At 25.3% G+C, this 17,671-nt stretch overlaps 2 protein-coding genes across 7 annotated transcripts in view; one reads left to right on the top strand and one right to left on the bottom strand.

The window, feature by feature from the left end:
* Window positions 1–17,671, top strand: part of LOC105197287 (octopamine receptor beta-3R) — a 191,948-nt gene that overhangs the window by 73,830 nt on the left and 100,447 nt on the right. The window lies entirely within an intron of this gene.
* Window positions 1,201–7,394, bottom strand: LOC105193473 (venom allergen 2). Its single transcript, XM_011157926.3, has 5 exons — window positions 7,240–7,394; window positions 4,834–4,939; window positions 2,168–2,223; window positions 1,610–1,727; window positions 1,201–1,499 (listed from the first exon to the last, which is right to left on the bottom strand). The coding sequence occupies exons 1-5, from the start codon at window positions 7,273–7,275 to the stop codon at window positions 1,390–1,392; spliced, it is 426 nt and encodes a 141-aa protein (XP_011156228.2). The 5' UTR covers window positions 7,276–7,394; the 3' UTR covers window positions 1,201–1,389.

Consider the following 17,671-nt stretch of genomic DNA (forward strand, 5'->3'; position numbering starts at 1 on the left):
GCGATTTTACGTAAGAATTAAAAGTAAACAAAAAATTAAATAATTTTTAAGTAAATTGTGCTCCAATTTTACATAGATACTCAAACGTAATATTCTATGAAAATTTTTTATTTTTGGCAATGTTTCGAGATATTACTCAATACATCTTTAACTTTTTATTCGGCTATACACATTTTGAGTTTTACACAGTTATTCAATAGCATGGCATTTTGTTAATATGGTATAGAAGCATGCTAGTAATGCGCTCTTTCAAGATTTTCATATCGAAATATTCTTTCAATAAATCAATCGTCACTCTAGAGAACTGCGTTCAAAAAGGTCAGAGATATCATTTTATCTTTGTTCTTTACCGAATGTTAAACAAGGATAAAGTGCACTCCGGTGCATTTGGATTTCTGCACGTATAATAGTTCTGTTAACTTATGTATCTGCACGCAGTTCTGTTAACTTATTTACGTTACACGAATCATGCCCAAGCGGAACAATGAGTCACAGTAACGTTAAAATGACACTAAAGTAAATCGCGATTAATCAAAGAGACTTTAAATAACCATTTTGCAGTTATTTAACGTTATTTTGATGTCGTAATAAGTTTTTGTTCTGCTAGGAATAGATTTGTAGTGTCGACAATAGAAGAATTATGTGTAAATGTATGCATGTTGCAATATATTACTTTTTCTATAATTAAAAGTTTAAAAGTTTGTTTTGTAAAAAATGTTTCCTTGACAGTTTGTGATCTATTATCTAATTGTGTGAAGTAAGTTAGCATTTATTTTTATTTATCTTAAAACTTTACGGTGTTTTTTTTAACGATTCATTAAAAAATATATATCTATAACATATATATAATTTTGTAAAAGAAATATTATGTGTTTTTTAAACAAAACCACTTTTTTAAATTTATTTTTGTGTTTACTTATGTAACCACCCTTGTTTCTCTTTCGCCCATTATGCAATGTCATTTTTATAAATTATGTTTTAAGTAATAAATATTTCATAACTTTGAGTCTAGGATATGTTAAATGACATTTCAATGAATATAATTGTTAAGTTTTAATAGAAAATACTGATTATTATCAAATTACTGGATAAAATAGATTCCGATAATACCTTCTCTACCAATAACGAGTTAGAAAAATAATATTATCTGTTAATGATTAACATGTGAAGAGTAGGATTTTATAAAAACGCTCTAAAAAATAAAATTATCATAAAACCCAATATTTTATTGTTGATATAACATATGAATTGTAATTTAACATTAATAATTACAAAGATAACACGAAATTACAACAAAGTAGATAATTATTTAGGTTATATAGAATTAGTGTAAAATATAGTTTTTGAATTAGTAATAATAGCATATTAGTATTTTCGACAAATCTTTCCTTATGTGAATTTTTCTTTGGCTAACTCTGATTTCTCTATTATACCTCTTCTTAGAGTACATGCTATTATATCTATGTTTTTCTGTTTGTCGAATCCCGGGGTTTGTTTTGCTACAATTAAAGAAAAAGAATTATAAGACTTATTTAAAATTTCTCAATATAATTTCAATATATTTTACTTAGAAGTAAGTTTTATTAAAACATGCATATGTATTGATTACCTTTCTCCATGCATTCATGAACACTTTTTTCGCAATATTTTGTATCAACAGGATTTACGGAAGCTTTGCGACAATTTTGTAAATAAGTTTTCTTCACTTCATCTGGGTTCTTATAATCCTACACAAACAATGATCTTATTATTAAATGTTATTTTATTGTTAAAAAGTAACATTTAAATATTTATAAGCTGTAATTGTAATATATATTACTTAGGTATTGTTATAGATTATTAAAAATTCGATGTGATCTTATGGAAATCAATATTTTCTAATGTTTTATTTAATTAAAGTATATAGTTGTATTAACTATTTTATTTAATATAGAATAAAAATTAATTATCTAAAAAAAGGAATAAACCTAATTTTTTCATTTGATTATAAATTTTCACTTTTGGTATGCTAATTAAAATTTATAATCAAAGATTGTTATTATTACTAATAATTAGATTTTATAATTATATTTAAAATTAGATTTTAGTAAATTATATATCTTGCATATCAAACAATTTTGTATAATATCTATTTTTATATAATTGTTGTTTTTGTACAAATACGTACCATGCCATATTTCGATAATGCACAATACCATACATCGGCTCTTATTAACGGATCCGCTGCAGCATAAATTATGAATTGTTAATAAAATGCATATAATTAAATGCATATAATTTTTTATTTAAAATTATAAATAATATTTATTTTAATTTTTTTTAATAATTTTTTTAAAAATAAATGTTATTTTAGTTCAAATAGATGTCTTTGTTTCTTTATATGCTTATTTCACTGGCCTTTCTATTTTAAGAGATACGTTTATTTTCTTGGAACATATTAATCATAATATTTTTTAAAATTTTCGTTAATTCACCAATTCTTTTTTTTATAATTCTTTAATGAATATATCTTAGCTTATATATTTGAGTTTTCCAATTTCTGTACATTATATACTACATTAAATATTTTAAACAAGTAATTTTATATTAATTCTTTACTACTTTAAAATATCATTTGTACAGTTAAAGTATTAAAAAGGTAATAAATTAATTTTAGTTATATACAAGGTGTCCGATAAGTCCGTTATCATTCTATATATTTTGGAAACGTTTTAAAATTACGAAAAACCACGAAATAAATATTCGATTATTTCAAATAAGACTTTTTATATTGCATTGTACTATATCTTTTAAGTTAGAAAAGACATAAAAAAAAACTTTTTTAAAACTACATTTTTACAAAATAATAAACCATTAGTTGTTAATAAAACAAGCAACAGAGCAACATGTAGAGTTCTACACGACAAAAACACCAAAAACAACTGTTATTTTGAAAATCCGAAAACAAGGAAGAACTGATTGGAACCATTAAAAAGTGAGTAATAGCATAATACGAGTATACAATTGTTCAAAGAAAGTTTTACACTGTTTTCGTAAAAAACTTTTTGTTTAAATGGTAAGTGTGCTCGGAAAATTCTTATTAAATTATTATAACATCTTATTTTTGCATTTTCTTATAAAGTTTAATAAAATTAAAAAAAATTCTCCTTAGTACAGAATAATATATTAAAATAAAACTGCTAAATGTCTTTTATTAATTTTTATTTTTTCTAATATCCGATAGAATAAGGGCTAATTAACATCAATAATGTTATGAGACACCCTATATCTAATATATATCTAGATATATATAGTATATATCTAATATTAATAAGTCACTAATTAAATTATGATATAATAAAATAATTTTAATAAAATTAAATAAATTTTTTAATTAATTTTTTTTAAATATTGACAATTTTTTTTTCAAATATGTGATTAATGTCGGTTGTTATTATTACTGGAAGGACCAAGGAGTTAATTTGGTTCCTCGTAAAATTCAACCTGCTATTTTACAACTTTTTCTACATGATATCATTTTGTGGCTTTTTATTATTTCTTTTATTTTTAATTTTGGTAGAAAAATTTTTTAATTATACGTATGTATATTATAGTTAACTTTTTATTTAATTGTCTACTTAGAAAAATTGTTAGAGCCAATTTAGTCCTTTTATATTTGGTGTTAGATTTGTATGTATTTTACGATTCTATTTATAATATAAATTTAAATAAATAAATGAATATTTTGACGTGTATCTATTTTAACTTTTTTACTTTAAAAGACAAATTTTGTACATATAATGTCGACCAAATATTTGGAAATATTTGCAATATTCTCACTTCTCACGAAAAGATAAATATCTCGGAAAAGAATTGTAGAAAAGGTTTTAATTACGCATTTTAAAAAGCTAAAACAATACTGTAAATCTGTGCTTGAATTTTGTTTCTATGACATTTTGTTTTTAAATTACATACGATTAAAAATTGATATTTTTTGCTATATTTTTGTTTTATTTTGATGCGCTGCAGTTTGATGAAACATCGGAAAAAATTTAATATAAAAGTATTGTAAAATAGGCATTCTGAGTTTTAAAATAGTTTTTGATAAAAGTTGATACAACAATTTTAGCATTAACACTAAATTTTTTATGTAAATCTCATTTTTAATAAAATATTTCTTAATTTTGAAACTAAGGTGCGTACAGAAAGAAAGAGTAAAAAGTAAAAGTTTGTTATAAAGTCTTGAATTTGTACAAATTTTTTCAAAATTAAAAAAAAAATTTTTTGCCTGTCAATAATTTTGTCTTTTTAATATGAAACAATAATAAAATTGATTACAAAAATGTCAAGACTGATGAAAACTATCATTAAACATAAAGGAATGTGTGTGTGTGCCCACGCGCGCGTGTGTACACACACACACACACACGCACGCAAACGCACGCACACACGCGCGCGCACGCACGCACGCACTCACACACGCATACACAAGCGCGCGCGCGCACACACACGCATACGCACACACATGCACGCACGCACGCACGCGCGCGCGCGCACACACACACACACACACACACACACACACACACACACACACACATGCACATGTATTACTATATTTCGTTGAAGGTCAAATCCAGTCCTTCTACTATGTTAATAAAACTTGCATCAAAAATATGTTTTATTAATTCTTTTTCTTAATTTTGTTTAAGAAAAAGAATCAATAAAATGTATTCTTGTTGCAAGTTTTATTTAAATAAAACCATTTTCTATAGAAAATTAGAAGAAAAAACCATTTTTTAATCTAATATTTAATTTTTTAACGGATACTTAATTTAAATACTTAATACTTACTCGGTTGATCTTTGCATTTTGGTAATGTTTTTACACATTCCTTTATATGGTCACGTATAGTTCTTATAAATTTATAATCAACTGCTGCGTGAATAATCTGCGTAAACTAACATTCAAAAGAAAAAGTTAATACTTACTAGCCATCGTAATTTTTTGTTACTCACTAACCATCGTGGGATCACTCGCTTCTTTTAAAGAGTATATACACCGTAATGAGATGGTTTTCAACCGTAACTTTACTTCTTAGTGATTCCACAATGCTTGTAACGTGTTAACTATTACTATATAAAAATTTCACAAAAATAACTTTTTTAAATTGTAAAGTATGTATAATATACCCCAATGATACAGTAATTCAACAAAAGTTTGCAAAGCCTTCAATGAAAAAAATTACTTATACACTTTTTCAAACAAACCATGTATTTAAATTCGCCAGCGTTTATTTGTAAGCACATCATTTCCCTATTTGTTTTTGGAGAAATTTGTGATTTAAAAATTAGTGCTTGTCGATGCTTGCGGCTTTATAGTCTCGTGCCGACTCTATTTTATAAAAATCAATAAGGAACTATAGCTATATAGATATATGTATATAAAAAATATGCTTTAATTATATGTTAGATCTTTTCAACAATATCAAAGTAATTTATCAATCTTATACTTATTGTTACGTCTGTGAAGGGATGATACATTTCGCACTCGCAAAACCGCAACAGCATTCGCGCTTAAGAAATGACGAAGCAGGCTTTATAAATTAACGACTCTATTTTAAATCGTTGAACACCAAGACGAAACGTCAAGACAACAACAGAAAGTCAATAGCTGATGATCATCGATTTCAAATCTATATTCGGCAAGCTAGCCGTTTACGCGCCGGACCACCAATACCGTGTAACAATATATTAACATAAGGTGTTCACGGATTATCATTTAGATAGAAGTTCCTGTGCATGCAGAAGTGCAAGCAACGTTGATGGCGGTTCAGGCTTGAATAAGTGACAGCTTAGAAATTTCTAAAAAAGTATTTCTGAGAAAAAGATTCCCGAATATTTTTTACTTTAAAGAATATTTTTATTTTATCTAACGTTAAGAAAACGTTTGTTTACAATATTAAAATAAATATTTTTTTTAATGAAATAAGTTTGGGGACTGATTTCAAAAGGATATAAAATGGTTTCTTTTACATTAATGAACCTTTTATGAATTGTGATATAAACTCTTTTTTACTGACATTTCCTGTTGCACTCAGCAACACAAAATAATTTTTTTGCGATATTTTCTGAAGATTAGAAGAAACTCATTGTTTTTTTAAGTGAGTTTAATGCGAACATTTTAGGAATTTTTGGTATCATCTGGGTATTTTCTTTTAGCTATAATAAATAATTAATGGTTTTAATATTTAGTATAAAAGAATCTTAGCATAATATGATGTTAATATATAAATAGAGAAAGAATGGCGGTCGTGCAATATAACTAGGATAACCGAATATCATGATAATTACATTAATAGATTGAATTCTAAAAGCCACTGTTAAAATTACAGTCTATTCTCAAATTGTAGGATAGTTATTGATCATTAATATTTGCTGTATTTTTGTAAAAGCTAAATTTCAGTTTTGCAGGTATCATAACTTTTTACAAGTGTATTCTCTTTACGTAACTTTAAGAAATATGTGATTATTTTTTTAACTTTCTTTAGTTTTTTTAATTTGAAAGTTTTAAATGTAAACTTTAAATAATTTTATTAAATTTAATGTGTGTTGTAATGTGTGTACGAAGTCGGCTAATAAAGTCATGCTATAAGTATGTGAGCTGTGGTTGTGGAATATGGTCGTCCGTCATGTGCATCTCTTTTTTGTGACTTTACAATCTCATTGTAGATGTTGCATAACGTTTATTAGAACCAAAGAAAGTATTTTAAAAAGTATTAAGATTTATTAAAAAAATTTTTTAAGCAAAATATTGTTTAAAACGTTTTTTTCTTAATATTGAAAAATATACTTTATGAAATGTTCGTAAAATCTTGTCTCATGGTTCATATTTGTGTAAAATCTACCAAAAATCATTAATTTTTTTAAATAAAAATGCCTTTTATTAATTGTTAGTATTGCGATCTCCCGGCAATTCATAAATGCATTTTTTTCCCTCTTCAGTAAATTGTAAAACGTTTGGGCTATATAAACTTTTATCTATAGGGTAATTATTAGAACTCGATAACTAATAAACTAATAAACGTTAGTTAGAAATATATCAGGGTTAATATATACTTAGATATTGTAAAAAAACAAAATCGTATTCCACAATTTCCACCCTTCTTCTGTACATGTATATACTTTTTTCTTTCTAAACAATTTTAATTTGACGTTTAATATTCTATGTTTTAAAACAGTATAAGTTCTGTATACTTACAATTAGCAGACTTGTAACAAGCACAAAAATCTTCATTCTTTAATATTTCAATTTCAAGTATATAAAGAAGTTGTATGACAGACTTTTTTCCTTTAACATATTAAGAATACTTCGACAATGTATTTATATTCTGGAAAGGTTGTGATGTGATATCTATTTAAAAATAATATTTATCAAAAAAAAGATTTGTGGTTAAACTATAAAAAAATTATTAGCAACGTCGTTTCCGCATATATTTATTGCGCAGTAAAGATATTATACACACGACTATATTGCAAGCATTCAAGTGCACGATAATATTGAATGCAAACACGTATGCACAATTATAAAATAATACGTTGCGTACGTTAAAATTATGAATAAAATTTTATTTTATAACAGTAATGCCTTACTGTTACCGTTACTTGAAAAGTAACATGTTGTTTTTTTCATTAGTGTTTTATTCCAAAGCCTTTCTTTTAGAGTGGCATCCAATAGTCTATGTCGTTATTTGACCAAATTAATACAAAATCTATTATGATTTGGTTAATTGTAACGTCAATAAAAATCCAAGTGTGTAAAACATGTAGTCATGTTTAAGCATTTGCATTTTTACGCATTAAATTAATTTTATGCGTGTAATTTTTGTACTTTTTATACGCCTAAAATATATTAAATTATACGTCTAAGTATGTAAAAAGTACAAAAGTTATGCGCATATAAATGTGTAAAAAGTTACTACATGATTTTACAAAAACACCTGGATTTTCAGTGATGATCCATGGCACTTGCGTAGTATGTTTATAAAGTAATGATAAAACTCATTACAGTTACTGTTATAATATGTTACTCTTACTATTACAGGTAAAAGAAGTAATATAACAACTGTTGCTAACAATTGCAACGATAACGGTAACGATGTTGCAAGTAACGCGTTATTCGAAACTCTAATTGCACTAACACATTGCACATAGGAAATAGTAGGACCATAACAATATTTTATATACTTATTGCTATCAATTTTCTTAATACGAATAAAATATAATAAATATAAAGTATATGATATTATATAACAATACAGTAAATATAAATTATAAATTTATGAATTGTTTTATTAAACTATTGTTTTATTAATGCCAATAATAGTATGTGTACAAAGTGTTTCAATGGTTTTACTATTTTATGTGCAATGCAGTTTGAAAATGTGACAATCAGTGAAGTTTAATGTCTCAATAATGATGTTCTATGTAAGTGTGTGGAAAAGTTTCAATTTCTTTCTTTGAGATTCTGATATAATTATTTATTTAAACATCAAATAAGTTTCCGTTCTTTTACATTTTTGAAAAACTTGTAATGCAATTTGTAAGATATTATTTGTTTTAATTTAATGCTGAATATAATCTCGACTGTTTTTGATTATGTATCCGTTTATTCTTTTATCTCAAAAATTGTTTGGCAATTGACATTTCAAAATTAATTTTAGTGTACAAAATTATTAAAGATTACATGGTTTAAACTTTGCTAGCTCGTATCTTAGATTTACATTGCCAAATACCGCAGCAATTGCAAAACAATAATAAGCACGATGAGCGATGGAAAGCTATACATTCAACACTGCATGCGATACAAGTTTCTATAAGGAAAAGATATTATAGTATGCGAGTCAATTTGCTGTGCTTTTGGTTTAAGTTGTTGTGTCCCACGTTACTTGTAAAATATTGGTTTTAACGGTTTAAAGTCGATGATGTTGATGTCAGTAACCGATCATGTTGATGTCAGTAACCGCGAAAATTGGAGGCCGATAATTTGCAAAAAATGTATGAAAATTTGTCACAGACGCAGAAAGAACTTGCAGATTAATTGATAATTCGTTGAATAATTTGGTTAATGAAATCAAACAAAGAAGATTATTTATTGGGCAAGGAAATTGAAAGATTTAGTGTGTAACGTCAGGCTGCATGTTGTTTTTTGTATTCACAAGAAAACCTCTCAAAGTGCGAATCATCCCTTATGTGTATAGCGGTTTCCAACTTTTTTTGTTATATCTTGGAAACTATTTACAATATCAAAAAATGTTTTATACAAAAAATTTACAATAAAATTACATCTATTTAGTCACGTTAATAACATTTTTAAAAAATAATTATTTTAAATAATTTTTTTTAAATAATTGTTTAAAAAATTATTCTAAGAAAATATTATTGACGTAAATAAAAAGAGATGATTTTATTGTAAAACTTTTGTATGAAACAGTTTTTTATATTTTAAATAGTTATTGAGACATAAGGGGAAAAGCTATAAATTGATTTGCAAATGAGGACTGATTTCACCGTTCTCGACTGAAAGCATCGTCCTTAGTCGAGAATGGCAAAGCTCGGCCTCATGTTGCATAATGTATTATTGTATGCAGCATTTTTTTCAAGAATATCATAATTGCCAACATTTTGTCATATAATCATAACGTTGGTATTAATAGCAAGATTTACAATTAGTTATAAAATAATCAATATAATAAATACATTTATTGCTGTTATAATAAAAAAATGTGTTTATACTTTACAGGAAATATATAGTACGATAATTCATCTTGATATCATAAAAATATCGAAATTTGTGCAGATTTAAAATAAAAAAATTTTATTATTTTGTAGCATTATAACATAAAAGATATATTTGACCATATAAAAGTTGGGCAAATTTTTATGTAATAATAATATATCTTTCAAACCACTATAAAAAACACGCGTCATGCTAATCTACCTTATAAAAGGTAGTGTAGAAATGATAGCAGTTTATTACTTTGTTAATAATTAATACTTTTTAAAAAGTTCTAAAAGTTTTATTGTCAAAGCAAAGTGTCACAACCTAATTTTAATAAAACTTTACGTACATTTAGATAACATAATTAGATAATTTTAGAAAATATTAGTTGCTGCCAATATACGGTTTTAAGGGGTGAAATCAGTCCTCATTTGCAAATCAATTTTTAGCTTTTCCCCTTATGTCTCGATAACCATTCAAAATATAAAAAAATGTTTTATACAAAAGTTTTACAATATAATTATCTCTATTTATTTACGTCAATAATATTTTTTTAGAATAAATTTTGAACAATTATTTAAAAAAAATTGTTTAAATAATTATTTAAAAAAAATGTTATTGACGTGACTGAATAGAGGTAATTTTATTGTAAACTTTTTGTACAAAACATTTTTTGATATCTCAAATATTTTTCAAAATGTAACAAAAAAAAGAAACTGAAAATTGCTATACACATAAGGATTCGCACTTTGAAACCGAATTTAAGCCGCAACTGACAGTTTCTAAAATTATCTAATTATGTTACCTAAATGTGTGTAAAGTTTCATTAAAATCGCGATGTGATACTTTAAGAGATTTTCTTGTCAGTAAAACATTTTTAACTTCAACTTAAAAGTTCTTCTGCACGCGGCGTCGCGTATTTGCCCGACTTGGGGCTTTCAGATTATTTATTTATTCTGATCAATGCAATATCCTTTAGCTGAACAGTATTTTCAAGATGTGGCTGGGAAACGAAAATAGGTTGATAAATTTAATATCTCTAAAACAATGTCTTTTCTCGCAAAGAAATTCGCAAAATTTATTCAAGAAGTAGCAAAAAGTTATACATATAAGACAAGTGCAAATACTTTCATGATTCAATGTATTTATTTTTAATTATAATTTGATTAAAAATAATATGAAGTGCTTATGATTAATGTGTAAAAAGGTTTTATAAAGAAAGTACTCACAATTATAACGTTATTTTATTGTTGGCGCAATAATATATTGATTCTAATTAATTATTAATAATTATAAAAGACAACATGAAATTATAAAGAAACAGATAATTATTAATATATAAAATTGGTGTAAAATAAAAATTAATAAAATAGAAAGATATTTGATTGTTCACATAACAAACAAATCTAAACAAGAACGCCTTCCACGGTCGTAACTGGATCTTGGTGTTTTTGTATTTACTCGTGTGATTTTATATACTTTCTCAGATTTAACACAAACTGCGCGCCGTTACTTTCGGTCGTAACACAGCTATAATCAAATAAGAGTCAGTAATATCACATTTATTATTAAATTAAAATTAATTTAATAATACATGATGCTCACCAGCATCAATTATTAACTCTCTCTCCCCTAAAAAAAAACTGTAAAGAATTTCTTGCAAAAAATATCAATTAATAATTGATGCTAGTGAGCATCGTGTATTATTAAATTAATTTTAATTTAATAATAAATGTGATATTACTGACTCTTGTTCGATTATAGCTGTGTTACGACCGAAAGCAACGGCGCGCAGTTTGTGTTGAATCTAAGAAAGTACATAAAATCACACAATTAAATACAAAAGTACCAAGATCCAGCTACAACCGTAGAAGGCGTTCTTGTTTAAAAATTATTAAATTATCTGCATTTATACTTGAAACACATCTTTATTTTAGTATTCTTTTTTATTTTGGCATTTCTCAAATTTATCACATCATTTCAATACTTTCAAAGCTATGCTCTTCTTATCGCAGAATCTTGTCAATATTAAGTTTATTATATAATTAAAAAGTGAGCAAAAAATTGTAAGTTATTTCTTTGTTATTCTGTACAGCCATGCCGCATACTTCTATTTTAAGAAGTGTATTTATGTTGTTAAAACTTTTTACTTCATAAAATATTATTCGGAATATTGTTCAAAACTTTTTTCAATTTGCTATTGTAGCTCTTTTTATAAATTTTTTCTATATCTTTATAAAGAAATTGTATCTATATGCAGAACAAATTTATAAAAGCAAACTACAATAGCATTTTTTTGTTATATCCTATGTAGAATTTTTTAAAGAAATAATTTTATACTTTCCTACTCCATTATTTACTATTAAAGTATTACTTACTGTTAAAATATTATTTACTGTTGAAGTAACGAAAAGGTAAAAATTTAATAAACGAGAAACGGCATATCAAACAAATGCAGTTCTTAGTGCTCAACATTTTTCTAAGTAAATTTAAAAACATATACAAGACTCCTCAAACTGCGCGCCTAATTGTTTTTCCGAATTTAAAACACAAATTAAGAAGAACTTTAAATGTAATATCACAAAATTAGATCAATATAATTAATCAATTTAATTATACTTTGATGCTTGTACGCGTTTCTACTATCCTCTTAAACCCAAAAAACCAACAAGAAATTATTGTGAAAAACATTTCCTTGACTATGGTCGAGAAAGATAAGAAATTAAATATTATGTCTCTCAATACATACACACCTTTGCATTTACAGATTTATTGTTATTTCATTTAACACGTATTTATAATATGTATATTTATACAAGGTGATTCATAATGGTTGGAACAACTTTTTACCATAGGAGCATGACTTACCGACGTATTTATATTTCTAATATTAAAAATACGTCGATAAGTCATGCACTTATGGTAAAAAGTTGTTCCAACCATTATAAATCACCGTGTATAATTTTAATAAAATTAAATAAATTTATCCTAATTTCATTAAATATTATCAACTTTTTTCTATATATGTGTTGTAATTAATGACAATTTCGATTAGAACTTGTAACAATTTCGATTAGAACAAAAAACCTTAATTTTTTGTTTTGAATTTTGTTTGTTAAATGCAACTATAAATTATTTGTGGTATTTTATAAGATTCATTATTTAATATTAGTTTTAATACTTAATATTTAGTATTTACTCGGTTAATATCCGCACTTTGGCAACATTCTTACATTTTGTTTTAAATTGTGAAAAAGATTGTTTACTTCTTCAAGATTATTTGTATAAACTACTGTTTTAAAATAAAAAAAGTATTTATTTTCTGTTGAAACATTTCACAAATAAATATTATAGTTTTAAAAGTTTTTAAACGTTTATAATATAATATTTTTAGCTGTAGTAAATAATATATGTTTATGATATTTATAATAAAATTATAAATCTGTAATATGTATTTATTATTATAATACATGTACACACACATTTTATCATAATACAAATTTAACTTTTAATATTCTATGTATATAATAAAGTATAATTTTTTTTTACACACAACTGGCAAGCACGGCAGCCTTTTTCTTTGAATTCTCCAATTGTACAGAAGTTATTCGACTCTTTCTATTTACTGTATCAGGATGCATGAATCCTTTTCTCTCCTTTCTGTCAAAAAAATTTAGGAACAATAAAACATTTTTGATACGGAAACGCAAATAATACCGCTTCTAAAACGTGTTTATTTTCAAGGTTGAGAAGTAACTTGTTACTTGTTACAAAATTACTTTCTTCAAGTCCTGTATTTTAATTTTTCTTTTTTTTTCTATCGATAACTGTACCTTAATTGATTTTTTTATTTGTGATTAGTAATTTAGTTTAATAGTTTTACTTTTATAGTTACTTTATATATAATATTTCAAATTTATTTGTATATTCAACATTTAGTCTGCGTTTATCAAAATAGTGATAAATTATCTGATTTAAAATAATGGTGATTTATTGTATTCAAAATAATGCAGCACGTAAATGAGTATATAAGTAAGTATAATAAATAAAATACTTTTGTAATGTTTGATACTTAAGATCCTTGTATCTAAAATAACAATGCATGAACATTACAAAAAATTAATAGAAAAGGTATGACGATTCGTTACTCTTTGAACTATAACTGTAACGTGTTATATCCGACTCAATAATTTGTAACGGTAAATTATTGCTTTTCGAGAGAGAAGAACGGTAACTGAAGCTAATTACTTTAATAAAGAAACTTCCCCAATCTTGTTTATTTTATTATCAATGCACTTTGCATCAAGCGAATACATCTAATAAGAAAGAATGAATAAGCAGCTCTTACAAATTGGCAGTTTGATTATTAAAACCCACGACTAAAACAATTCGTACGATACGTAAACTTATTTTTATTTGTTTTATATGTACAATTTTTATGTAATATTCGTGATCATTTTTATGGTTACATGTCTACAATGTGTTGCAATAAAAGTGATTCATTGTCAGTAGCATTGTAAATAAATGCATTGTGATACGCAATTTAAAATAAATACAGCTGAAAGATAAAATATAAAATATAAAATTACATATTTTTTCACTTTCATACGTCATTTATCAGCGTATACTACATATTCGAGTTATTATTAATTCTTTGATGTGTGCAGTTATTATTAATTTTTTGTGTTCGCATTGATTATTTGTATATTAAAGTTTCTGAGTCAAATAAAGTTTTAACTTTTATTTTACTTCTTAGAAACTCTAGTTATAAGAATATCGAATTAATTAAGTTAGAATAAAATCTTTATTTCAATAAATCATCAAAATAAAATTTCTATTTTTTAAAAAATATTTGTAAATTAATAAAAAAGGACATTTTTTAATCTCATTGTCAGTCAGTGTTATTTACATGTGTCGGACTCGCATTAGTCTTGTCTAACTTTTTTATTAAAAAATAAATATACTGTTACCTATAAATTACTAAATTATTAAATGTTAACTTTACAATTAAAATATTAGGTTTTTGATTAAGTTGAGTAAATGTTTCCAATATTTTAATATATTGTAAATTTTAATAACAACAAATTTCTGCGTTAAATATCTTTTTATTTTGATACTATCTTTGGTTTTATTCTGTTATTTATTTTAAGTTTCTTTGCTCAATTGGAATACATTTTTATTCAAATCTTCAAAAACTTTTAACGGAAATATATTTTGGAATATCACATATTTGATATAGTTGAGATATTTGCCTCCACAAGAACATTAAGAACCTATATTAAATTTTTGTAAATATAATGTTTTTAATATTAGAGAAAGTAATGAAAAATTTATATTGCGTAGAAATTTTATTTTGGAGCAATTTTATTGTTTTATTCTTTATTTTTTAAGAAAGTTAGATCAAGCCATTAATATTGTAATATATTTTTAGCAGTAATATTTTTTGTTTAAAACTATTACATATTTTTTAATTTATATTTATTCAGAAAAATGTTCTTCATTTTTATTTAGTTATATTTTTTTATATTTAGTTATAGTTTTTTAACTAATACATATATTTATCGCCTTATTTATCTTATTTTCAAAAAGTATTAATAATGTAAAAATATAAAAGAAAGGAAGAAAAGTAGACACTTAATATATTATAAGGGAATAATTATTTAGATTGGGTGTTCTCCATAAAAATTTAATTTGAAAGGACTTTATTTATTAAAACAGAAAGTCTGAGTCTTGTAGGTATTATAACCTGTGTTGTAGATGACGTTGTTATGAATGATTCATAAGTAATTATTAGTAATTATTTATGAATCATTTGTTTAGTGGATTGTAGTGATGTAGTGACGCTAATATATCAATACACAATAATTGACATTTTTTTATAAGTTCAGGCTCCTCTCTACTCGTCACGGCCATATTGAAGTTGTGACATCAGAAGCGTGAAATGACACGTAATTTTGTCCATTTGTAAATAAAGACAATTTGGATAAAACAGACTAATGATGGTTTTAAATCTCTTGTAAAAATGGATAAAGACAATTTTTTTTGCCTAGCAGTCAATAAATAGTTGTAAAAAGCATGTGAAGTAAAGCTATTTAAGCAGAAAAATTAACACACTGATAGCTACTGAAAGAAGTGAAAAATGTGCTTTTTTATATATAAAATTTAAAGAAATTTTACTTGCGGCCCATTTTTACGAATTTCGTAAATACGAGATTAGTCATACTCTTACAATAAAACACATAATTACAAAATGACACTCACAACATCTCATCGTCAATCTGTGACGTTTTACGCTTATTAGTTCTAATTCTGTCCGCGATAGAATGTCGCTACCGTCAACGCGGTGTTTACGGCTGAGGTGCAAGGAGACTTAATGCATATTTACTTCTGTGTATTTTATGATGACATTTAACATTTTAACATTTAAACACATACTTCTCCTATTGTTTTTAAACTTGAGCATATAATCAAATTAATGTTCGTACACTCGGATATTTCTTTTATTATTTAAGGTTGATTATACAATACGAGAAAAATTATCAAAATTTAAAAACTGAAAGTTTCTCTTTAGTTTATTTTTTTTCTCTTAATAAATAACAAAGAATTGAATCATGAATGTTCTAATTTTGGCTTTGAAACTAACTGCAAAAAAGAAAACAATAAAAAATTTGATTTATCAGACAAAACAGGCGCGCGCTACAGAACTTTTGATACTACACAATTTGCTACAAATTAGAAATTTAACATTACACTGTTAACTCTCGATACACATAACTGTCAAAATGCAATCTTCACGATGACAGCAAATTATGAAGTCAGCACAGCGGGAGAACCGATCTATATTACGGAAAAGCGTCAACAATAAACTTCGAAAACTTCGAGAGATACGATTATCGATTTAACATGTATATTTTTAAATAAGATAATAATTTTGCAGCAAAAATTACTTTATTTTGGTGTAACTTTGAATAATTTAAATAAATAAACGACTAAGTTAAACGACTAAGTGGATCTAATAGGATTTTTGCATTAATGTTTATTAAAATTTTATTAATATATGTAAAAATTGTGATTTAATTGTGATTTAATTGGTAATGTTATTTTTCGCCGAAATTTGCTAATAACTACAGCAAAACGTCATTTTACATAAGAATCAATATTAAACAAAAAATTAAATAATTTTGAAGTGAATTGTGCTCAAATTTTACAGAAACTCAAACGTAACATTGGAATATTCTATAAAAATTTTTTGTTTTTGGTAATGCATTGAGATATGACTTATACTTTTTAAATTTTTTATTCGTTATTTTGAGTTATGTAAAGTTATCAGTAATATAGCATTTTGTTAATTTGACATAAAAGTAAGCTGGTAAAATGGGCTGAATTAAGATTTCCATATCGAAATATTCCTTCGATAAATCGATTGTCACTCTAAAGGTGTTTTCAGACACATTAGAGATATCATTTTATCTTGTTGTTCACCGAATCATGTGTATACAGAAAGATAAAGTGCACTCGGGTGCTCCTGAGTTTCTGCACGTAGTTTTGTTGACATATTTTTCTTTACAATAATTTATAATTTACGTTATACAAATCATACTTACTCCGAACATCGAATCATAGAATATCAAAACGACGTTAAAGTGAATTAGGATTGACGAAAAGTGACCTTAAATAAATATGTTGCAGTTATTTTAACGTTATTTTGATGTTATGATGAATTTTTGTTGTGCTTAGGATAGATTTGTCGTGTTAACAGTAGAATGATTATCTGTAAATGCATTTTGCAATACTTTATTATTTTCTATGGTTAAATGGCTAAAAGTTTGTTTTGTAAAAACTATTTTTTCAATTGTTTTTCCGTTTCTATCTTCTAATTGATGTAAGTCAGTGTTTATCTTTACCTATCTTA

This window comes from Solenopsis invicta, chromosome 10 (genome assembly GCF_016802725.1).
Source record: "Solenopsis invicta isolate M01_SB chromosome 10, UNIL_Sinv_3.0, whole genome shotgun sequence".
In the NCBI taxonomy this organism is placed as follows: Eukaryota; Metazoa; Arthropoda; class Insecta; order Hymenoptera; family Formicidae; genus Solenopsis; species Solenopsis invicta.

What these genes read in the sequence shown, in the direction of transcription:
- LOC105193473 (XM_011157926.3), bottom strand. Translation starts at nt 7,275, where the DNA reads ATGAAGATTTTTGTGCTTGTTACAAGTCTGCTAATT. An exon ending in TTGTTACAAGTCTGCTAATT is followed by an intron (nt 4,940 to 7,239) that starts GTAAGTATACAG and finishes TTTGAATGTTAG; the next exon opens with TTTACGCAGATTATTCACGC. An exon ending in CATTATCGAAATATGGCATG is followed by an intron (nt 1,728 to 2,167) that starts GTACGTATTTGT and finishes TTGTTTGTGTAG; the next exon opens with GATTATAAGAACCCAGATGA.